Source organism: Marmota monax, unplaced genomic scaffold (genome assembly GCF_021218885.2).
Source record: "Marmota monax isolate L192 unplaced genomic scaffold, Marmota_monax_Labrador192_F-V1.1 WCK01_AAM20220418_F8-fsc00185, whole genome shotgun sequence".
Lineage (NCBI taxonomy): Eukaryota > Metazoa > Chordata > Mammalia > Rodentia > Sciuridae > Marmota > Marmota monax.
The window spans coordinates 2,837,552-2,860,704 of NW_026693278.1; the positions used below are offsets into that span (position 1 = coordinate 2,837,552).

The window sequence follows — 23,153 nt, forward strand, 5'->3', positions numbered from 1 at the left end:
GAGACAGGTAGCTATGGCTCTCTAGGAGAACAGGGGCATACTGCTCTCATTCCTTCGTCCTTAGAGGGATCACTGGTACCTACTTTGAGGATACAGGGAATGATGGGTCCCACATAAGGGGTGAACTTGTCCCCAAAGGTGATAGGCAGGTAGTTGAACATCATGATGTAGCCATCTCGGACATGGGGCGCGATGTCCACTTTGCTGGCTGTTGCTACAATTTCTGGCATCAGCTTCTCCAACTTCTCCACCCCCAAGCCAGCCATGACCTCAGCCAACCCTGTGACACAAATGCAGAATGAATCCACTGGTTCTGAAGGCCCCCTGAAGGCATTTCCAATCTGGCCCCTGCGCCAGCTCTGGTCTCACCTTGTGCAGCGCCTGAGCGATCCACGGAGCTCTGCTCATAGGTCAGTGTCTCCATCAGCCATGGTAGCAAGTCCTCAAAACATGACTCCCCCATGCCCTTCACCATGGCCCCCAGGGCCTTGGCAGATACTGTTCGTACCTGTTAGGAAACCAAGAATGGGAACAGTGAGGCAATGCAGTTCAAAATGAGACAGCCATGAAGGAACAGGGAGGGACCCCAAGCCTCCTTCCCTTTGCCCAACAGGAATAAAAGCAGCTTTGGGGAAACAATTTTCTAGAGGCTGGGCTAAAATCATGAGCTATTCCCTCCCCAGACTCACCTCAGGCACAGGGTCCAAAAGAGAGGCTTTCAGGCCAGGCGTCACACTGGGCAGGTAGGGAGCCAAGTCCTGCCACAACACAAGAGACAACTCAGGCAGAGGCCCAATTTCTATTTTCTCTAGGCCCTGTTCTGTTGTGGATTCTGATCTCACCATTCTGTTAATAGAGAGCACTTAATGGGGCCCCAAACATGAAAACCTAACTTCTCACAGAACAGGTGGGATAACTAGCAAAGAGCAAGGGACCAGGCCTGTGAGAACACCAGGCAAACAAATGATCAGGGAAACCTATGAAGGATGCTCAGCCCCTCCCCATCAGGTCAGACAGAGCCACCAGCTACAGTCCAAAGCTCTACTCCTCCAGCCCTTCTCTTGGGACCAAGGCCTGCCCAAAATTCTGGAATCCTTAGGAAATATTCCTGGTACTTTCCTTTCAGAATTTCTGTATCATCTCTTTCTTCATCTCAAAATGTTTATGTCTCTTGATGTAGCATTCAACTTTGGGGAATAACTTTAAATATAGAAAATGCCTTATGTTCACTGCAGCCTTCCTTTAAAATAGTTTAAAAAAAAAAAAAGCCTTGGACCCTTAAGACCAATGATAGGATTATATAACTTATGGTATATAAACATGTTGGGACATTATATAACTACTAAAAATCAGTTTTACGAATAAATCACTATAATAATGTTCAGGAATCTAAATTTTTAAAAAATAGAATGTAAAAGCATTAATTATTTTAGTGCTGGGGGACTGAGGGTAAAATATTTTGTTTTTCTTTCTTTTTTTTTTTTTTTTGGTAATAGGGATTAAACCCAGGGACATGCAACCACTGAGCCACATTCCCAGCCCTTTTTTATATTTAATTTTGAGACAGGGTCTCGCTAAGTTGCTGAGGCTGGCTTTGAATTCATGATCCTCCTACCTCAGCCTCCCAAATCACTGGGGTTACAGGTGTGCACCACCATCCTCAGCTGTTTTTCTAATTTTTCATTTTCTCAAATTTTCCAAGATTGACATAACATTTCCCTTTATCTTCTTTTGTCCATCAGTGCAGAGTTGTGATAGATGCTGAACTCATGTGTGCAAGCTTTTGGGAGCAAATAAATGAAAAGAGGCAAGTCTCCCAAACTAGACCAAACTCCTCTAAGAGGTTTACAGTAGTAAACATTCATAACAAAAAAAAAAAAAAAAAAACACTGCAAGGAGGGAAAGCAGCGGCTACTTTATTAAAACTCCTGAAAGGTCCAAGGAAAAGGTACGTCTTTCCTCCACCTCAGTCTGTAAAAGGGACCTAAAGGGTCAATCTCAGCTGAGGACTAAACTAGTAGAAACTTGAACTGCCTCACTCCTGAAGATGCCCCAGAGAGCCCAGATTCTACCTCCTACCCGAAATGGCCCATTCTGCCTGTAAACACAATCAGGGCCCAGTGCCCACATTCCTTCTTATCTGCTGTGGGCAGATCCTCTGCACACCAGCCCCAGGTGGTTGCTACCTTTTGGTCTGTCAGGGAATACATGTTGCCAATAATCTGTGCTGCCATCTTCCGTGTGTCTGTAGAACGGTCCTGGAAGGCTCTCTGGACAATGGGCATGATGAGGGCCAGTGACGGGGCATCAATGAAGTGGACAAATTTGGTGTCCAACAGGGTCTGTAGGCACTTCTGGGTCTTCCTTGAGGGGTCCGTCAGGGCATCCAGCAGGACTGGGGCAATGGCTGCAGATCCACACAGGAGAGAGGCTGGTTTATACAAGTCTATGAAGTGGCAAAGCCACAGTGTCTGCAGAACTAAAGAACAGGGAGACTGAGGCACCTCCTCCCTAAAGCCCTACCAGTTGTCAGCTGCAGAAGCCAGTCTACCTACAGAGAGCAATCCTTGCTCCATTTGCAGGACAAGGAGGTCACTGTGTAGAGGTGACAGCCATCACCCTTCTGCACTGCAACTTGTGATAAAGCAGCACTTATGGGCTGCTTGAGTGCACTGAGCTACAACCAAAGTGCTGCGCCTCAGCAGGGTTGCTTCTTAGGAACCAGGGAGCTTATCTGGGAACCAGCAACCAAATAGTGGTTTTGTGAAAAAACCTGTTTAATGAAAGTGCTTGAACCACTGTTGGAAATGAAGTACTCAATACTTAGAACAGTCAAGGTGAGATAAAAACGAGTTCTCAAAAATTCAGCATCAATAGCTCAGCAGAAGAAATTCCAAAAGAAATACCTGCTTTATCTTTTCCACAAGCCCAAACAGTTTAATCACTATAAAGATACATGTTGGCGGGGCTGGGGTTGTGGCTCAATGGTAGAGCGCTCACCTCGCATGTTTGAGACCCTGGGTTCGATCCTCAGCCCCACATAGAAATAAATTAGTGAAATAAAGGTATTGTGTCCAACTACAACTAAAAAATAAATATTAAAAAAAAAGATCCATGTTGGCCAACAATAAAAAAAGAATAACCCAATTGAAAAGTGGGCAAAAGATCTGAATATACCATTCTCCAAAGAAGACATACAAACAGCCAATGAGCACATGAAAAGATGCTCAAAATACCTCATTAAAAATGTAAATCAGGGGCTGGGGATGTGGCTTAAGCGGTAGTGTGCTCGCCTGGCATGCGCAGGGTGCTGGGTTCAATCCTCAGCACCACATAAAAATAAAATAAAGATGTTGTGTCCACTGAAAAACTAAAAAAAATAAATTTAAAAAAAAAATGTAAATCAAAACCACAATGAGAGGCTACTTCACACCCACTAGGATGTCTGTAATCAAAAAGAGAATAACAAGTATTGGCAACTGAGACCCTTGTACATTGCTGTTGGGAATGTCAAATGGTGCAGCCATCTGGACACTGAAAAACAGTCTGGCAACTCTTCAAAAAGTTTAACAGAGTTGTCAAATGACCCGCAATTCTATTCCTAAGTGTCTAACCAAACTAAAAACATAACATCTAGACAAAAACTATTACTCAAAGGTTCAGAGCAGCATTAAGCTTAAGCCAAAAAGTGGAAATGACCCAAATGCACGTTAATGGATAAATGGATAAACAAAATGTAGCATATATTCAGCTGAACTTTGGAATGTTATTCAGCCATAAAAAGGAACAAGTGATATGTGCTACAGCATAGATGAAACATCACACTAAGTGATTGGAGTCAGACACAAAAGGTCACTTACGTCTTCTATGGTTTGTATGAAATGTTCAGAATAGGAAAATCCAGAGAGAAAGAAAGTAGATTAGTGGTTGTCAGGGGTTAAAGAGGGGGAGGGGGTTGAAGAATGACTGCTAATGGACATAAGGTTTCTTTCTAACTGATGAAATTGCCCTGGACGGTGGTGATGTTTAAACAATTTTGAAATATTCTAAGTACTACTAAATCATACAATTTAAGAGTAAATTTAAAATTATGCAAATTACATATCCATAAAAAAAAATGATTCATGCTCGATTCCTAATGTGATAGACATGAGACTGTTCTGGGCCTTAGAAATACCCAGGGCTATTGGGCACTATCAAAGTGGAACTCATAGATGAAGAGTAGACTAGTGGTTGCCAGGGCTAAGGAGATGTTGGTCAAAGGGTACAAAGCTTCAGGGGGGTAGGATGAGTAAGTTCTGGAGATCCAGTGTACAGCATGGTTACTACAGTTAGTAATACTCTGTTGTACATTTGAAATTTGCTAGGAAAATAGACCACAAAAAGTAAGCTATGTGGGGTGACAGATATGTTAATTAGCTTAACTGTGGTAATCATTTCGTAGTATATGCATGTATCAAAATATCATGTTGTGCCTATAAACATATAAATTTTTACTTATAAATATATGGTAAAGCTGAAAAAATGTAAATAAAAGCAAATAAAAAAATTAAAAGCATGCCTTCTTACTAAATTTTATCTGTTTGCCCTATCAGTAATTGAGAAGTGTACTGTATTCTCTCATTATGACAATGGATTTATTAATTTCTCCCTATAGTTTTATATATTTCAAGGGTATTAAATTTAGAATTGTTATATCTTCTTAGAAAAACGAAAATATTTCTCACTATGTAATGGCCCTCTCTACCTTAAAGAAAGCTTTTTTCTCAAAAAAAGAAAAAAAAAAATCCTCAGGCTGGGGTTGTAGCTCAGCGGTAGACCTCTCATCTCGCATGCGCGAGACCCTGGATTCGATCCTCAGCACCACATAAAAATAAATTAATAAAATAAAGGTATTGTGTCCAACTAAAACTAAAAAAAAATAAATATTAAAAAAAAAAAAAAAAACAACAATCCTCAAACTCTATCCAGGCAGAGTGGTGCCCACCTGTAATCCCACCAATGTGGGAGGCTAAGGCAGGAGGACAGTAGTTCAAAGCCAGCCTAGGCAACTTAGCAAGGGCTGGGGATGTAACTCAGTGATAGAGCATGCCTGCATTCAATCCTCAGAACTACAAAATAAATGATTTATTTATTTCAAAAAATCCAATTCTCCCAAACTCATTCCTTAAAAAAAAAAAAGGGGGGGGGGGGGGCTGGAAGCCTAACTCACTGTTAGGCTCTTGCAAAAAAAAAATTTTTTTTTTAAAACCTTCATTATTTTCTAAGTTAACAAACACCTAATAAACACACTAGGCAAGTGATGCCCCAAGTTGAAGTTTAAAATGTTAAAATAAGGGTTAGGCATGTGGCTCAATGGTAGTGTCTGCCTAGCATGCATGGGGCTCTGGGTTTGAGTCCTAGCACCACTAAATAAACAAACAAATAAATAAATAAATTGTTAAAGTGATCTGCCAGTCCAGGTGGCTGGCTGGATTTGGTTCCTAGCAATCAGCCTCTTCCCATTCCTTAGAAAAGAATCAAACTAAACAGCATAGTTAAGGAACTCACCTTTCCCAGCCCTCTATCACAGGCCTACTATAATGAGATGAAATAATCAGTTCCCAATAATCTAACACTCACAATGGTGCTTTTGTGGTCCACTCTGCAGACCTCACAGCTCAGCTCAGTGCATGGGGAACTCTCAGAACCAAGCTGTTCCTGAGCCAGTGACTCAGTGTCCCTATGCATGCAGTCAATGATGCCTGTTCTAGAACAGTGCAAGAAAAGACTGCTTCCAAACTCCTTTCAACTAATTATTCTAGGAAAAGGACTTTTTAGCATTTAGAGGTTATTTCCTGCAGTGTCCAAAGGGGAGGGGGCCACCAGAACAAGTTCCCTCGCGGGAGAGGCATACCAAGGATCTCCGGGTTCCTGATGACGGAGCCAATCTGCCTGAGTGCCTGCTGTCCAGCCTTCTGCACTTTGACGTGGGAATCAGTCAGCACCTCTGTGAGCTTGGGCACAATGTTGGGTAGGCAGGACGACAGCTGCTTGGGAGCACAGTATGCCATTGCTCCAAGCAGTTCCACTGACCCTGCAGACAGCATACATGCTCAGCACTGAATCACTGAACACAGGTCAACAAATCACCTATGATTGCTGCAAACTGTGCTCAAGCAGTCCCAGGAATAAAGGCAGAGACAACAAAGGCCTCTGAGGCCTGCTAAGCTGTAGGGTCCCAGGTAAGGGGGCAGGTAGTACGAGGCAAAGGGACAAAACCAGGAAGGGAGAGACCTGGCTTACCCTTGCATTACCATTCAGACTAATTCACTAAAATTCTCAGGCCTGTTTCCTCCTCTCCAAACCATAGTATCTATTTTGTATCTATTTTGTATCTATTTTGCATATTAGGGTTCCAGATATGATTACATTTCTAAAAAGAATTTACTGGAGGTAAACAGCTAAAAGCCACAGAACAGCTTTCATGCTCGGGATTTCCTAATTTAGGGCTGTGGCTCAAGTCAAAGACCTGTTCTGGGCATAATAGCACACAAAACCAGCCAAGCGTGGTGGCGCATGCCTGTAATCCCAGCAGCTCAGGAGGCTGGGGCAAGAGGATCTCAAGTTCAAAGCCAGCCTCAGCAACTAAGTGAGGCCCTAAGAGACGCAGTGAGACCCTAACTATAAATAAAATACAAAAAAGAGCTGAGGATACAGCTCAGTGTTTGAGTGCTCCTGGGTTCAATTCCCCGTACCAAAAGAAAACACACACACACACACCATAGAAGGGCCCTACTGCCTAAAGGCACAGAGTCTTGGCCTTGCCCCTGCATTGGGGACCACACACACAGAAAAAGAACTGTGGATCCCTGTTGAGGGCAGTTTTCAAAACAGAAGTTAAGGAAGAGACAAAAGGGAGTGGCCTTACCAGCTTTGGTCCTCCAGGATTCCTCCTCCAGGGCAGCCAATAAGGAGGGGAGCACCAGCTTCACCCCGTGAGCACTCAGGTTGCTCATCACAGCTTTGGCACAATCATCTGCAGCCTCAAGGGAGGAGAGAAGATGTTCAGAGGCGTCCTTACCCGAGCAAGGGACAAGGTCTGATGCTAAAACTAATGCTTCTCCAATGACAACACATATTGGGTCTGTGGGCAGAACCCATGCCACAGCCTACAAGGACAGTGAAAACACATCTTGTAAAGCTTCAGTACTTTAGGGAATCCATACCAGTCACAAGTGCCCCAGGTGAGGGCCTGAGGGATTCCACTGGTGGGGACTCTATGTCATTTCAGAGGCTCTGCTGGCCAAGGCTCATACCCAGCAACCACCCCGAGAGCAGTGGTTCTCACGTGCTTCTCCCACACAGCCTTGGGACTTACCTCACGCACGTACTGGTTCCCATCCCCAAAGCACAACAGCAGGTGGGGCAGCACATGGACCACATAAGGCTCGAAGAGCTTCCCCAGCATGGTGCAAAGCATCTCGAAGGCAAAGAGGGCTCCTGGGGGCAGAAGGCAAGACAGCTGGGAACAGAATGTCCTCTGGGGACTGCCACAGGAGACAAAAAGAACCAGTAACCTCCTGCTCCCTCACTCTATGGAAACACTCAGGGAAGCCATGGTACTAGAGTGTAGCAATCACTGTCTCAGCACCCATAGCAGGCATGTGGCAGAGTGGAGGGGAGAAGACAGCAGGGAGCCATCATCACTTCCTGGGATTAACTGGAAAGGCAAAACATCTCTCAACTAAGGGTCCTGCTGACTTAGAAATTACGAAGTCCAGCCAAACCAGAAAGGATGGGGCTGGGATGGGTCACACACCCGCCAATCAGCTGGGAAGGAAATGCCAGCTTCCTTCCTCTGGCAGCAATGGGCACTGACTTCCCGTGTGGGCAGCACAAAGCTCAGAGACGCTCACCCTCACGCCGGCGGAAGTTCTTCTTATCCTGGATGGCATCAGTCAGTGCTGCCATCATTTCCTGCTGTTTCAAAGAGAGGATGCCCAGGCCCTTCACAAGGCCTGCCAGCCCATATGCAGCCCCTTTACGCTCTGCATACTTGTCTGACTCCAGCAGCTGCTGCATGAGCCGCTGGATCATCCCTCCAGCGTCCTCCTTGATGGCCGGCACCAGAGGCGGCAAGCAGCTGGCCACGGATTCCTGAACCTATCAAAGAGGCCCACCTCATCAGTGCCTCAAGCTCAACAACGCTGGTCGCTGGCACCCAACAGCCCCATGCAGTGCCCACCACTCAATACCCCAAACCTCATCTCAGCCACTGCTGCACATGTCACAAGGCAACAGAGGAGCAGCATTTCATATACTCTCATACCACACATGCACTCCATCAGGGCACACACTATGACCTATTAGTGACGAGAACATTCTGGTACTGTTTCTAGTCTAAATGAAGAACTGACATGGGAAACCCCAAAAGATGGGCCCACCCAGAAAAATAGATCTGAGAAAAGTAAACTTCTGAGCCTCTATATAATAGCCTGTATATGTGTTCCATTTCCAAAACTTAGGTCACAGGGAAATCAGGCTGGGCCTTATAGGACCAGGGCCAATTTGGATGATACCAAAAGACTCCTGCCTTCCAGTCATAGCTCATAAGGCTTAACTCAAGATCAGCAAATCTTGTCATGCAGCCCTTTTGCAGGTTGAGCTTTCTAATACTATCTGACCACAATTTTGGAAATTTGTTCCCAGTTATAAATTTTGAAGACATTCTGGTTGGCCTAAAATGCAAAATTGCAGAACTTATATGTAAATGCATTTTTGTCAAAGAGAAAAAGAAAAAAAAAATGCTACATGCACAAGGCCCTGGGTTCAATCCCCAGCACCAAAAAAAAAAAAAGCTTTACACCATGGTGCATGTAACCAAGGAAAGGGCCAGGAGACGCCTTGACATGGAGGAAACTCATTTTTTACTTTTTTAATCACTATATAATAAGCACCAAAAAAGGTACTAACAAATGAGTATAAAAAGAAATGAAATACCTAGGAGATCCACTAGAACAAAGTTCCCTCCCCTAGAGGTACTCTCCACTACAAACCAGGCTCTCTGTGGAAGAGGAGTCGACTGCTTGCTGATCTCCCCACTCAGCCCCTAGCATCCCACAGTCTATCCCCAGCAGGTGCCCATTCCCCAGCTGGCTTGTGGGCCATAGGCCTGATGGCAGATACCTGCTGGGAGGGGGTGGAGAGGGCAGCAATGAGCTTGGCAACAATGGGCTTCACTTTGGGGTCACTCTTGTCCAGGTGCTTGGCCAACGAGCCCATCAAGACCACCACACTCTGCCGCACAGCATCGTAGCTGGCATCATTGGGAGCATCCTTCAGGAACTCTTCAAACACTGGTAGCAGCGAGTTGACGTTCTCCTGGAAAATCCAGTCCCCCAGAGCTACAGCTCAACCCTAAGGGCTATGTAAGGATGACAGTCTCGCCAATGACCAAGCCCGAGTCTAGCTCTGGGATAGGGATCCTCACAAGCCAGCCAATCAATGATGCTAGCAGGATTCCCAGTTTTCTGGCAGGACTATAGGAGACTTATAAGAATTTAACATCCTCCCGGGGGCTTTTTGGCTCAAAAGAAATATAAATAAAATTTCCCATCAGGGGCTGGTGCCCTGCCAGGATTTCTAGCACTCAGCATCTCTGTGCCCACTGATCATTTCCATCTCCTCAGTTAGCCACAACCCTCTTACCTTCCCATGGGCGTTGAGTGTTGCAAGGGCAGCATCTAACATGCACTTTCGGACGTCTGGATTTCGGTCATTGAGGGCATCAGGGACAAAAAACTGAAAGAGTGGCTTCACCTGAGAGCTGTCCAAATACTGGGAAAGCTTGTTCAGGGCCAAGGCCAGGCCACACCTAGGAAAGGCAGGAGCATGTGGGCAGGTGAGGGCCAGCCAGGGGCCTCCTGTGCTGATGGAATATGTGCCAGCACAGAGAGCCAGAGTATAGTAAAAACCCTTTCCAGGGCAAGGCAGGGCACAGCACAGAGTCCACAACTCAGCGCTTGCCCAATGTGCTAGAACAACGCATGGAGATAAGCCATCTGCCCTGAGTTTACCTGATACAAGGTGTCCTGTTTCCCCACATGTGAATACAATGCCCACCCCTCTATCTCCAAGGCAGGGTGTCAGAGGACAAAGTTAAAAGAAACTGATAAAGGCCTTCAAAAGGGATCATATTCTCCCAAGGCAAAGTGGTGTTGTTCTTTACTATTACAGAGCAGTAAGAAGATCACCAGGAGAAAGAATCTATGTCCTATCCCTAGCTGATGGCCTGGAATGAAAAACAAAGAAACAGAGATAGGCCTATACACCACTCCCCACTGACACACAAAACAGCACAGGCGTGGAGCATGCAGGGCCTGTCATTCAGAAAACCAACAAGACCACATATTTCATGAAGCCTGCTCTGTGGGCAGTAAATTTCTTCCAAGGTCACACTTGCTGTCAGACACCTGCCTAACCCTCCAGCTGCTATCTATGGGAACCAAAGGGAAGGAAACTAACATTTACTGAGCCTTCACAGACTGTCAACGGACTAGTCTCAATACCCTGCAAGGCAGGTTCTGTTACTGCGACTTTCAGACAGGTGAGAAAACAGGCCTGGAGAAAAGGAGGACCATGCTCAAGGGCACACAGGTGACACAAAACCCACCACTGGAACTCCAGTCTCCCTGACTCAGTCTAGCTCTCTCCCTCCACTTATCCCACTGCCACATGCTGCCTCCTCGTGGCACCCACCCCAGCCAACCTGCTACACCTCAGAAAGCCTGCAGGAGAACAAGATCGGAACAGGATTTATACCTGGCTTCCCACTGATCTGGAGGAGATTCTGAAATAACTCGTCCCAATGCATCCAGCACCGGGGGTGGCCGCTGCAATAGAAAAGTTGGTAAATGCCCAACCAGGCAGACCAATGGCCTTGGCACCATGACTGTGAGCTGGGAAACCAGTACCAGTCACCATGAGACCCAAGACTCCTTTTTAGAGTAGTCAGGAGCAAGGCAAAGTCCAACATAACGTCACACCACCCAGACCACAGCAGGCTGCCCAGGTCACTCACGTAGAGTTTCTCCTGGTAAATCTCCATGAGCCTGCCCATGACCTCAGCCGCCTGCCGCTGGTACCGCGCCACTGCCTGGGAGAGGGCTTCAGCCCCAGCCTGCCTCACGGCTGCCTCATGATAGATCACATCGTCGATCAGCAAGGAACAGAGGTCTGGCTGCAGATCAAGGCCCATGGTCGACCAGAGCCTGCAGCAGACCAAGGGCAGGGCTGGTCAGACAAGTTACTGCAGCATCTGCCCCTTCAGCCCCAGCCAGTCCTTCTCTCTCTGGAGGCTGAGCAAACTGGGTGTGGTTATTTCCTAAGGGAGAGAGGACAGGGTAGGAGAAAGCAGTCGCCCACTGGCTCTCACCTCTCAGCCAACTTGCGGATCTCCTCCTCTTTGTCAAACTTGACAACCCAGAGCCTCCGCAACAGGTTCAAACCATTCTTCTCATCAGTATCAGGTGCTGGCAATACCATATGGAGTTCCATCAGCCCCTGGGAAGGGGAGAGGGAGGGGTGGGACATGTGAGGCTCAGCCTCCAACATCCCCTGGGCTCCTCTCTGGGCTGAACTATCCAAGACATAACCACTAGCTAAATGTGGCTATTTAAAGCTAAATCAATTTGAAAAGTAACTAAGTTACTCAGTTGTAACCACCACACTTCAAGTGTTCAATAGCTACAGGTGGCTACTACATAAAACAGCATAAAATTCCACTAAACACTGTTGCTCTAGAAATTGCTGAGAATCAGCTCAAATTATTATCTGCTCTGTCTCTCCTCAGGTAGCTTTAGGGGGGTGGGGGGAGAGGTTTGGGAGTGTAGCACAGTGGAATAGCACAAGCTTAGCATGTGCAAAGCCTTAGGATCAATTCCCACACCAGAAAAGACAAACACCCAAATTTTTGTCTTTTGTGAAATGATGCTTGTATGGTGGTAGAATTGTTTTAATGTAAACCTAATTTAACTCTAAATTTAAAAAACAGATTAAAGCTCAGAAAAAAGTGTATCCCCTTTGTTAATTGAATCTGTAAAAATAATTTACCACACTGCCATGTTTTTTCACATTTTGCCAAGTGCTAGTGAAACGCTGTCATGCAAATAGCAGGAGGCTACAGATTATCATTTGGGAACCGGTCTCATCATTCCAAGGGGACTGTTGAGTTGTGGTCCAAAAGCCACTGTACAGGTGAGGAAATGCACTAATGCTGGGAGTTAGGCTTCCTTTAACGATACCAGAATCCACATTCCAGCTTCAAAATTAAGTAAAGTCTTCCAAGGTAAAGAAAAAAACAGACAGTGATACATCACATCTGCTTAGCTTTTCATTTTTTTAGACGCATACCAAACCCACCCTCAAGTGCCTATCCTATAGCTCAAACACTTGCAAAGTGACAAGGGATGCTGCAGTGGCCCCTCGAGGGAGGGGGCACATACCCGGAGTGCAGTCTCCCGCACGCTGGCACATGGGGACTGCAAGGCACAAAGTAGCACATCCACCTCCTCCTGCTCTGCGAAGGCACAGCCATCTTCGCCACTGCTGCTGGCACACAGGGTGGTCAGGGTGTCTGAGGCCAGCACCTATAGATATCAACCCACTGGTTCAGTTCAACAAATCATTTTCTAAGGGGCCAGGCAATGGGATGGGGGTGCCCAGCGAAGGCTCTAAACTGAGAACACCCACCCAAGACCTCAGGCACCAGGCCAGTGGCAGGATTCAAGGGAAACCCCTCACTAGCTGAGAAAGTCAGGCTGGCTTTACTCAAGTTCAAAAGTTAGGGCTGAGAGAACTATGAACTAACCATTCATGCTAGGACCTAAAGTCAGGGTCACAAACTGAGTCCCAGCATCAGCCAAAAGAAAAGCAGATTACCTGTAGATGGGGTGAGCCCGTCCCAATCACCCAAGTCAGAAGACGCAGCATGGCCACACGAGGCAACAACTCTGGGCCATTCTGAAGAGAAGAGCATATGAGTCGGGGTGAGGCTATGGGGAAGGTCCATGACCAAACCTTGGTGGGCAATCAATGGCATCCTCTCACCCACAGGACAACATTCTGGGTCGTATAACTGACTACACTGTGAAACCTCATTAGGTTTACAACAAACTCCACAGGTGCTAACCTCAGTCAACCATGATCCTTAGGAATTAAATATGAATAAATTCTGAAACTTTTGAGAAATTCACAGACTATGAAATACAGATGGATCATAAGTATATGAAGAACTTACACCTTTACAAGTAAAGAAACAAAATAAAATACATCACTCATCGTTAGCAATACTCATGCTACCTGAGGTTGAGTTAGGTTTGAAAAAAAAAGGAAGCTCATTCTTTATTTTTCTCTTCATTTCTTTTTTTGGTAGTAGGAACTGAATGCAAGGGCACGCTACCACTAAGTTACATCCCCAACTTGTGATCCACCTGCCTCAGCCTCCCCAGTTGCTGGGATTACAGGCATGCACCATCACACCCAGCAGAAAAGGGAACTCTCAGTGAGAGGGTAGTCAAAACATGCTATGTACCCCAGTGATTCCACATCCAATATATATCCTATAGAAATGCTCATGTTGGGCGCAGTGGCACACGCCTATAATCCCAGCGGCTTGGGAGGCTAAGATAGGAGGATTTTGAGTTCAAAGCCAGCCTCAGCAAAAAGCAAGGCACTAAGCAATTCAGTGAGACCCTGTCTATAACTAAAATACAAAATAGGGCTAGGGATGTGGTTCAGTGGTCAAGTGCCCCTTAGTTCAAACCCCCATAGTCCCCCCAAAAAAGAAATGTTCACATTGGTTGTACTGGGCATATACACACATACACATCATAGTGCTGCTCAAAACAGGAAAAACCTTAAAATATCTATCAATAAGTGAAAAGTTAAACATGATGCGTGTATAGCATATGATCTCACAGAGTCAGTAAAATCAATAAAGTAGGTCTGTACACACTGACATAGACAGAAATCCAGAGTCACAAAAGAAACAGCAAGCCCGTCACACCATGTATGTGGCTGTGTAAATACAAACACATGCCCTCTACATTCCCACCAAAACTATTCATGGGTCAAGAAGTATCACAAGCACCTTCCCCGGAGAAAGCCTCTCAAAACAAGGGGAGAACAGAGCTCCCTGCCAACCTCGTCCACACGTCCAGGTGGGGTGCTAGGTGAGGCCCTCAGCTGGGCATGGACAGTAAGGATCTGAAGAATCTGAGCCATCCGCTCCTCCTCCTCTTCACTGTGGCGGGGCATCTCGGTCAGCACCATTTTCAGCAACGGGAAGACCAAGGAGAAGGCTGGTGCAGATAAGGGTGCAGCATCTGCCAGAGAAAGTAGCAGACAGGATGATCTTGTGGACAGAGCACAGCAGGGCAGGGGGGCAGGGAAAAGCTGGAGACTCTCCTGATGCCTGCATACAGCAGGGATGGTGGCTGGCAGCTCAGGACTAAAGCCAATGAACAGAGAAGCAGATGCCAAAGCAAACCCTCAAAAGGGTCACAAAGACTCACAGAATACCAGGCTTGGACTTTGAAATCCTCCAACTAGTCCAATCCCTCATTTTTCACATGAGGAAATCAAGGCTGAGGAGGGAAGACTCACTCAGGGCCAAGACTCAGGAAGCCCCAGTGACACTGCCATGGCTCCTATAGAATTCCCCACACCAGATCACATTGCCCTAAGCCCTGGGTTCCATGTCATCCCTTACCTGGCTCACCCTTGCCCACCCTGCTGGTGATAGTGTAGACATGCAGCAGTGTCACCGCCCTCTTCACAGCCACTGATAGCTCTTCCTGGCACCAGGACTTATCCAGAGCACATTCTGGCTTCAGCATGCGCAGAGTCACGTGGCTCACCAAAGTGCCTGCAAAGAGACCCAGCAGGACTAGCCCACACAAAGACACAGCATCTGGCCCTGGCACAAACAAGGAACCCAGAGCAGAAACACCTCTTCCCTCTGAATTAATAAGCTCTTCTACTTCACCAAAATGTCTCCAACCTAATTTCTCATTTGATTTTTCTGACAGTGACACAGGATAAATAGGTCAGCAAGGAGCTGCCCTTCTGACACTAGAGAAATTCTAAATGTGCTGAGAGAAGCATAAGCAAGAGTTATTCAACCAAGAGTAAAAACTCAAGCCACATGGGGCTACCACCTTCTATGCAGTAAGCCCTGTCAGCCAGGTGATGCTTCTGGCAGCTTCCATACAACCAATGAACTTTTCCACTCAGAACAATCCGCAGATTTCAGCCTCACCCACGGGACCATCCCTTTTAAGGTAGGAAAGAAATCTGCTTAAGGTCAGTAAACAACCCATAAAGTTAGGCCACCATAATTCCAAGCTACCCTATCTGGTCTTTGTTTCTTCAGAGCAGAGCTAACAGAAAGCTAAAGGTGGGCTGGGGATATAGCTCAGTTGCTACAGTGCTTACCTTGCATGCACAAGGCCAGCACCACAAAAAAAAGAAAATAAAGAAAAAAGGCTAAAGATAACAGGAAATCTCTGATCACTACTGACACATAGCTGCTCAGAAGCTCTGAGCTGCAATGACTGGACACATTGTACCAAACCAACCTTACTACCACTGAACATCTGACTTCCTAGTTTTAAAACTCCTACAGAAATATGAGATACTGGCCAGGCTCTACAACTTGATCCTGAGAGTAAAGAGGAGGTAAACATACCCAATTTGAGGATCCACTGGTGGATTCCATGTGGAAACAAAATTCAGCAGTGTAGGTCACCACATGCCTCATCACAACCACTAGGGGGCATCCCCAGTCCACCTCCCAAATTGCTGGGCTTATCCCCATAGCCAGCAAACAAGGACTAACCCAAAGCCTTGAGCCTAGGGGGCATGACACAGGCAGCCAAGGACAGGAAGGGGTTCTTGATCCTGGGAGCAGCCAGGGGAGATTTCAGCAAGGGCAGGAAAGAGTCAACCAACACAGGAATATACTGGGTCAGACCAGACGGGTTCTTGGCCAGGATGGTGTCCAGCAGTCCTAGCGCTGCCTCCAGCTCCCCATCCAGCTGCAAGTAGAGTAGCCCAGGATGGCAGGTCAGAAAGGCTCCAATGGGGGACAGCAAGGAATGGGCCTGGGCTGCCCAGCACCCTCCTGTCATGGTGTGTGGTGGTGGCAGCCACTTACCTCCTGCAGCCGCCTCCGGATCTGTGCCTCCTTGTCCAGCTGGGCCTGCAGCATCTCCTTCTGTTTGCTAGTCAGCTGCACCTCCTCTTTTATACCTTTCTTCTTCTTTATCTCCTGAAGGGTCAGGGTTAGCAAACCAATTCCATCTCCAGGGAACAGACCTGCCTCCCTACCAGGGGAAGGCAAACCTGCTTCCAAAGAGAACACCAGGACAGCTCCACGTCTGTGACTGGAGCCCCGGAGCCCATCATGCAGCCTCCCTCATCCCCTATAACGTCGACAGTCACTTGATGTTTCCATAATTAAAACGGGGTAGAGAAGCAGGTTTTTTTCTTTTTCTTTCTTTCTTTTTTTTTTTGAAACTGGATTCTCTGCTAACAAAGGCAAGGAGGACTTCTGATAAGATAAAGAAATAAAAGGTCCCTCAATGTACTCCAAAGCCAATTCTGATGATCACATGGATTTAGGTTCAAAACTTCAGCCTCCCTTTGGGCCCAGATCCTGCCAACAGCATAAACTGAAGCCTGGGCAAAGCCGCTCAGGTAGCCAGAGATGACCAGGCAGAGAAATCATCACTCCCTCTTTCAGCAAGTACTTAGTGAGCACTGACATCATGCCCCAGGCACTGTTCAGGATGCTAGGGATACCAGGGGCAAGAGATGAAGTCCCTGCCCTTGTGGAGCTCACAATCTGCAGGTGAAGGCAGACAAGAAACAAATGAACAAATACTAGACACAAGGCCTGTGGAGCATGAGAAATAGTATGAAAGAAGTGAGTCTAATGTAAACTGGGAAGAGAGCAGGGCCTACACCACAGCTAGGTGGATAGAGGGCGGGGTGGGAGGTAGCCTCCCTGAGAAAGGCCCAGGTGGGCTGAGATATAAAAGATGAAAAGAACTCAGCCTACAAAAGACTGTGGGCAAAGCACAGTCTGAGACAGGTGAGGGTGACACCTGTACACTGTTCACACCAGAACCAGCTGTTCAAAACTGAATGTGCCAATCGACCAGGATTCCCCACAGGTTCCACTGGACAGGCCTGTGCCTGCTGTTAGGGCTCAAGACAGGATCCAGACTTTACAGAAACAGGTGAGAAACTAACACATTTTCTTTGAGGGTGGGGGGCAGAAGAAGCTGGCTAGGACAAGTGGGGAGTGTGCAATGAGCCTGGAGGATGATCCAGGGAACAGTCTATGTGCAGCAGAGAAAGCCAGCAGACAGAGACCACCAAGCTCAGTTTCAGCAGCCACATTGAAGTGCCTCCTGGACTTACCTCCTTCAGCTCCAGCTCAATGATCTGCTCCTTGAAGGAGTAAGCTTTGTTCTCTCGCTTCATGTTGGCTTTTTTTATGCTGTCCTGCTGGGCACTGAAACAGAGAGGTATAAGTCAGCGCAAAAGAGCCGCTAGTCCCTTCAGCCTCCTGCCAGCCATGCAATCCCAGGTACTGTGTGCCAGGACAGCACCAGAGGTTACATACACTCTGGTATCCAAGGCCTAAGTGCCAGATCTGGAATACAGCAGATTTTTGCCCAATGGATGAGTAGGTTTTATTTGCTCCTCACAATAACCCCACAAAGGAAGTGGTATCTCCATAATGTTTCCTAGCAAGAAAACTAGGAGTTGGGGTAGAAAGGCGATTGAACCCACAAGCATAGCTCGCTCACCTCTGGATGATGGATTTATCGTACAGCTCCCCAGCAGGGGTCTGCATGATGGCAAACTCTTCCCTTGTCACCAGGCGTAGTGCAGGGTTCTGCACAGAGGCTGTGATGGTGCTGATGAGCTGCGGGAGGACCCGGTCCGGGGACAGGATGGAAAGGGAACCCATGGCATTCATGGAAGACTGAAGGACACATATAGACACAGTCAGAGCTGGCATGAGAGGAGGGTTTGCCATGCTTACATGCCCTGGCAGTTGGCTCCCTTTCTTCTTGCCACTGCTTTTTCTTTCTGAGCACTGTCCACCAGAGCAGGTGACTGTAGTACCTGCCTAACTCAGCTAGCATTTACCCCTCAGTCTGGTAATAGCAGAGTAATAGTCTGACCCTGGGGATACAATTTTTTCACATTCTGAATCTACATGGACCAGGTGGAGCTGTGCTCACCCTTTCCAGAGGTAGGCACATGACCCAGACCAGAAAGACAAGCTTGGGGATGAGCACAGGACCTCCATCAGATCTACTGGAGGCAATGAGACCCCATGCCAGTTGACATTACTGGAAAAGACATGCTTTTCCCACTGGAGCCATCAGAGGGACAAGAAGTCTGGAACTAGTTCTTTTGCCACCAGAAAAAGAAAAACTGAGAGTGGATTTCACAGCATAGAAAGCAGAGGTAAGAGACAGATGGATCAAAGTGAGAAACACAACATCCACGCCATCCAATGGTACCTGAGTACCAAGGTACCACTGCTGAGTCCTTGTAGCAAGTTAGTCACATCCTTGGACTGTGCAGGTATATGAAACATTAAGTCCCTCTTTCTGCTTAAACCAGTTTGCATTTTCTGGAACATATAACCAAGAGTTCAAGCCCATATTTCACGACTCCTCCTCTTGTTTCTTTGAGCCCTCTTTTTCTTGCACCATAGAAGGGAAGTCCATCCCCCATCTCCAACCTCAGGCCAGAACCAGCTCATGCATGCATCACCTGGTTTAGGGGACTCTGTGTGGTGATCCTGGGAATGATCTGATCTAGGTGCCTGGTGATGAAGGCTTCAGGGTCAATCTTCATCTTGGCGAGAAGTGCTGGCCAGAGTCCAGACTGTACTGCCACTGAAGGGGACAGGGCTCTTTGAAGCTTTCTGCCCAGCCTATTCTCAACCTGCCCAACAGAGCCCCTATCTCTCCCATACCAACCATGGCCACAGACCTAAGGATGGGTGGTGGGAGATGATCAGCATCTCCCGGGCCAGCTGTTCAGTGTTAGTGATGTCACCCTCAAGCCCTGGCACACCAGAAATGACACACAGAGCCTCCTGCAGGACCCGTGGAGGCACATAGGCCTTTCCCATCTCAGTCACCTCCCCAGCATCAGTCACCAGAGCCTCTGAGGGCAGCACCTGTGTGGAGACAACATGTAAGTCCCTACTGCTCAGAGACCTGTGCAGGCCTGGCATCCAGGATACAATATGCCAGGGACACCATGCCTCTCACTCCTATTGTTCTCTGGAGTCCCTGATGGAGTGGGGACTAATGCCCAGCTTCTTTCACTGGAAACTTCAGGCTGTGAGCTGTGCCTGGAAAGGTAAAGCACCTGTGACTATGCACCTAAAAAGCCTTCAGAAAAAGAAAATGAAAATTAGTTCAGGAGACCTGGCGTAAGACCGCCCACATGCCTCCAACAAGCTTAGGGAGAAAAGCAGTGAAGCACAGATAAAGAGCATGCAATAGGAGTCAGGCCCTTGGGGTCTCCCCTAAAGAGGTCTTCCTCTCACTGGCTAGGAGACCCAGGCAGATCATTTCAGCTCCTGGAACCCTGGAGAGTTCATACAAAACAAGAGTTATTAATCCCAACTGCCTTGATAGGTCCTGTGAAAAATCAAAGGGAGAATGGGTAAAAAATGCTTTAAAAATCATTAAGTGCTTTAAAAGCATAGAGGTGAAAACATCCAAAGAGAAAAAGGTAGAGCTGCATGTCTAAAGGCATGAAGAAAGCTGGAAATAGCAGCACACACCTGTAATCCCAGCTACTCAGGAGGCCAAAGCATGAAAGCATAAATTCAAGGCCATTCTGAGAAAGCTAGCAAGACGCTATCCAAAAATTAAAATTTTTTTAAAGGGCTAAGGGGAAAAAAGGGATAGGAGACTGGGGATGTAGCTCAGTCGTAGAGCACTTGCCCAGTATGTGTAAAACCCTGAGTTCAATCCTCAACATCACAGGAAAAAAAAAAAAAAGGCATGGACTAGGCACAAGGCCCACACCTCTAATCCCAGCAACTTGGTGATGCAGGAGGACTGCCAAGTTCGAGGTCAGCCTTAGCAACTGAGCAAGACCCAGCCTCAAAATAAAAACTAAAAATAAATTTAAAGGGCTAAGGATATAGCTCATAGGTAGAGCACCCTTGAGTTTAATCCCCAATAGGTGGAGACACGGGAAGGGAAAGAAGAGACTCTGAAAAGAAAAAGAAGTTCAAAGATGTTACCACAGCTTGGGGGCAGGATAGAAGGTTCTAGCATCACACAGGATCTGAGTGAGACAACAGCCCAGGAGTCGCCCAGCCAAAACCCCAGGGCATAAGCAGGGTTGGCTGAGTGGGTTCAAGTGGCCCAGTTCCAGGGTCCAGATGTCCTCACCTTATGAGAACTAAGGACAGCCTTCAGCTCCTCCAGGAGTCCATAGGCCAGCTTAAAGCCCCCAAGAGAGGACAGCAGCTTCCGAACTGTCTGCTGAGCCTGCCTGCGGACATGCCAGGTGCGGCTCAGGAGTACCGCCACCAGGGCACGGTGGTACTGCCTGCAAGCAAAGGGGCAAATGGTTCTGAGAGGTTAGGGAGCAGGGTTTTCTACAGCCAGCCCTCTTACACACCCCACTTCTCAGACTCCTGCCAGGGTTTGCCTTGTTTGGCCAAAGGGACAAGATAAGCAAGCTTCACATACTGAACTTTGTTGCCGGTGAGTCTATGTGGGTGATCAAGGAAAAGTCTCTCTGTCAAATGCAACACAGTACACAGGGCTGAAATAGACAAGAAACAGTTTTTAAAACAGGCATGTGTACACACATATGCATATATGCACTCAAAAAGAACTGGAAAATTAACACCAAAATGTAAACATGATTATCACTGGATGTGAAATTGTAGCTCATTTATATTTCTTTCTTTTTGCTTATTATAGACAAGTGCATTTTAGAATGTGGAAAAGTATACACTTTTTTCAGTAATTAAAAATTACTAGCCAAATGCAGTGGCACATGACTGTAATACCAGCAGCTCAGAAGGCAGAGGCAAGAGGATTGCAAATTTAAAACCAACCTCAGCAACTTAGCAAAGTCCTAAACAACTTAGTGAAGACTGTCTCTAAATAAAATATAAAAAAGGTCTGGGGATGTAACTTGGTGATCAAGCGCCACCCTCCCCGCACCGTTCAATCCCTGGTACTAATAAATAAATAAACAGATAGATAGATAGATAGATTGATTGACTGATTTACTATGCAGTTTTGGTGTTTTTGTGTTTTGTTTTATTTGGTTTGGGGTGCTGGGGATTAAACCCAGGGCCCTGTGCATCCCATGCAAGCACTCTACCAAGCCCTACCAAGCAGTTCTAAAAAAGAACGAGAATGCTGATTATATATTGGACATGAACTCATTTCCAAGCCTAGGATACACAGTGTATACAGCAGGCAGACTACCATTTGTGTAAAAGAAAATAGAGAACTAGCATATAAAGTTATTTACTTGTGTATTTATAAAATACCAAGGACACAAAAGCACCTGATGGGGCTGGGGGTTGTGGCTCAGCCATAGAGCGCTCGCCTAGCACATGCAGGCGCTGGGTTCGATCCTCAGCACCACATAAAAATAAATAAAATAAAATAAATGTATTGTGTCCAACTACAACTAAAAAAAAATGTTTGGGAATTAAAAAAAAAAAAAAGCACCTGATAACACTGGTGATTGATGGCCAGGAGAAGGGAGTAGCCCAAGATCCAAGCAGGGGTATGATTTTCAGTGTAGACCTCTTTGTCTTTTATTTTTGAATTATATGAATACACCATCAAATCAAAAGCTAACTAAATTTTTTTTAAAAGCCGGGAAGTGACTAATAGTTGTAGCTCATTTATAGGATGTTGTGATTTGTGAGTCAAAAGATTTTTCAAATCACTAATTAGTGGCAGATTCCTCTTAAGGCGACCTAGAATTTTACATATACATTTAGAGTTCAACTGTTCCTTTTCTGCCAGGATAGAAACCAGTAGTTTCTTTCTGTGTCTCCTGGTGGGGGAGTAGAGCCTGCCACACTCCACTAGAGCTTCTCAGCTGCTCTTAACATAACTCGAGACAGCACCAATTACCCAATCAGCTATAATTACAGCTAATATCCCAGCTCCACAAGCATCACTGACTGCTATGTCTCCACAATTCACCAAAGTCCCCCCACTTCCTGAGCCTGACACTCCCTACAGGAATGAGTTCATTCCAACCACAGTCAAAACTGTAGATCTGATTGCTCTAGTCTAGGTTTCTGCAGAGCTGATTGGCCAAACAAGTGGTCAGGGAAGGATACTCTGAAGACACACTGAGAGATCTCCAAATAACTCACCATCCTCGGAAGCCATGAGCAGGAATTTCTCAGAAGTGAAAATCTGCTTCTTCTCATCCACAACCAGCTGCCAAAAACTGTTCAGTTTGGCCTCTGCAAGAAACCAATAGTCACCCCATAATGCAGTGCACCATATTCCCCAGGACTGGGCCCCTCCATTCTGAAGCTGCCGAGCAGGATCTGTAAAGGACCTAACGGGGGTGAATTACTCCTAGGCTCACTGCTCTCCTGTTCTGAGGACTAACCTCAGTCCTTCTGGCACTGCTTCCTGTACAAAAGCCTTCAGTGGTTCTCTGCTGCCCACAGAAGCCAGGGCAAGCTGCTTGTCATCTGAAATTCCACCTACCCAGACACCAAGCTGGAATACTTGAGGTTCACACGTTGTGGCTTTCCCTGCCCAACCTTGACTGGGGTTGTTTGGACTCACACATTCCCTCATGAGAGAATAAAATCTTTCCAGGCCCTTGGGGCTCTAGCTCAAATGTTTCCTCTTTCTGAAGGATTTCCCAACACCCATCCCCTAAATTAAAAGCAATCTCTCCTTCAAAATTGCTCTAATGCCACATATTGTGTTAAACTACACAGGTATTTTTGCATCTCCCTGCTCCTGCCATACAGTAATAAGCACCCTAAAATTTGCAGAAGAGAGGTCATGTTCATCTTTGCATCCTCCAGGTAGCCCAGGGTCTTGGCATAC

At 46.6% G+C, this 23,153-nt stretch overlaps 1 protein-coding gene across 2 annotated transcripts in view; it reads right to left on the minus strand.

The window, feature by feature from the left end:
- Positions 1-23,153, minus strand: part of Gcn1 (GCN1 activator of EIF2AK4) — a 61,421-nt gene that overhangs the window by 15,902 nt on the left and 22,366 nt on the right. For both annotated transcript variants that reach the window (XM_046456437.2, XM_046456436.2), the window contains exons 16-41: positions 22,457-22,549; positions 20,793-20,868; positions 20,490-20,649; positions 19,066-19,255; positions 18,844-18,968; positions 17,862-18,040; positions 17,470-17,563; positions 16,199-16,312; positions 15,881-16,079; positions 14,753-14,908; positions 14,185-14,366; positions 12,922-13,002; positions 12,486-12,629; positions 11,417-11,544; positions 11,063-11,252; positions 10,804-10,874; positions 9,691-9,856; positions 9,169-9,363; positions 7,899-8,145; positions 7,361-7,482; positions 6,911-7,025; positions 5,897-6,076; positions 2,187-2,407; positions 690-758; positions 370-508; positions 84-280 (exon numbers count right to left, since the gene is read on the minus strand). In XM_046456437.2, coding sequence (XP_046312393.1) covers positions 84-280; positions 370-508; positions 690-758; positions 2,187-2,407; positions 5,897-6,076; positions 6,911-7,025; positions 7,361-7,482; positions 7,899-8,145; positions 9,169-9,363; positions 9,691-9,856; positions 10,804-10,874; positions 11,063-11,252; positions 11,417-11,544; positions 12,486-12,629; positions 12,922-13,002; positions 14,185-14,366; positions 14,753-14,908; positions 15,881-16,079; positions 16,199-16,312; positions 17,470-17,563; positions 17,862-18,040; positions 18,844-18,968; positions 19,066-19,255; positions 20,490-20,649; positions 20,793-20,868; positions 22,457-22,549 — 3,833 coding nt within the window. The remainder of the gene's footprint in view (positions 1-83; positions 281-369; positions 509-689; positions 759-2,186; positions 2,408-5,896; positions 6,077-6,910; positions 7,026-7,360; positions 7,483-7,898; positions 8,146-9,168; positions 9,364-9,690; positions 9,857-10,803; positions 10,875-11,062; positions 11,253-11,416; positions 11,545-12,485; positions 12,630-12,921; positions 13,003-14,184; positions 14,367-14,752; positions 14,909-15,880; positions 16,080-16,198; positions 16,313-17,469; positions 17,564-17,861; positions 18,041-18,843; positions 18,969-19,065; positions 19,256-20,489; positions 20,650-20,792; positions 20,869-22,456; positions 22,550-23,153) is intronic.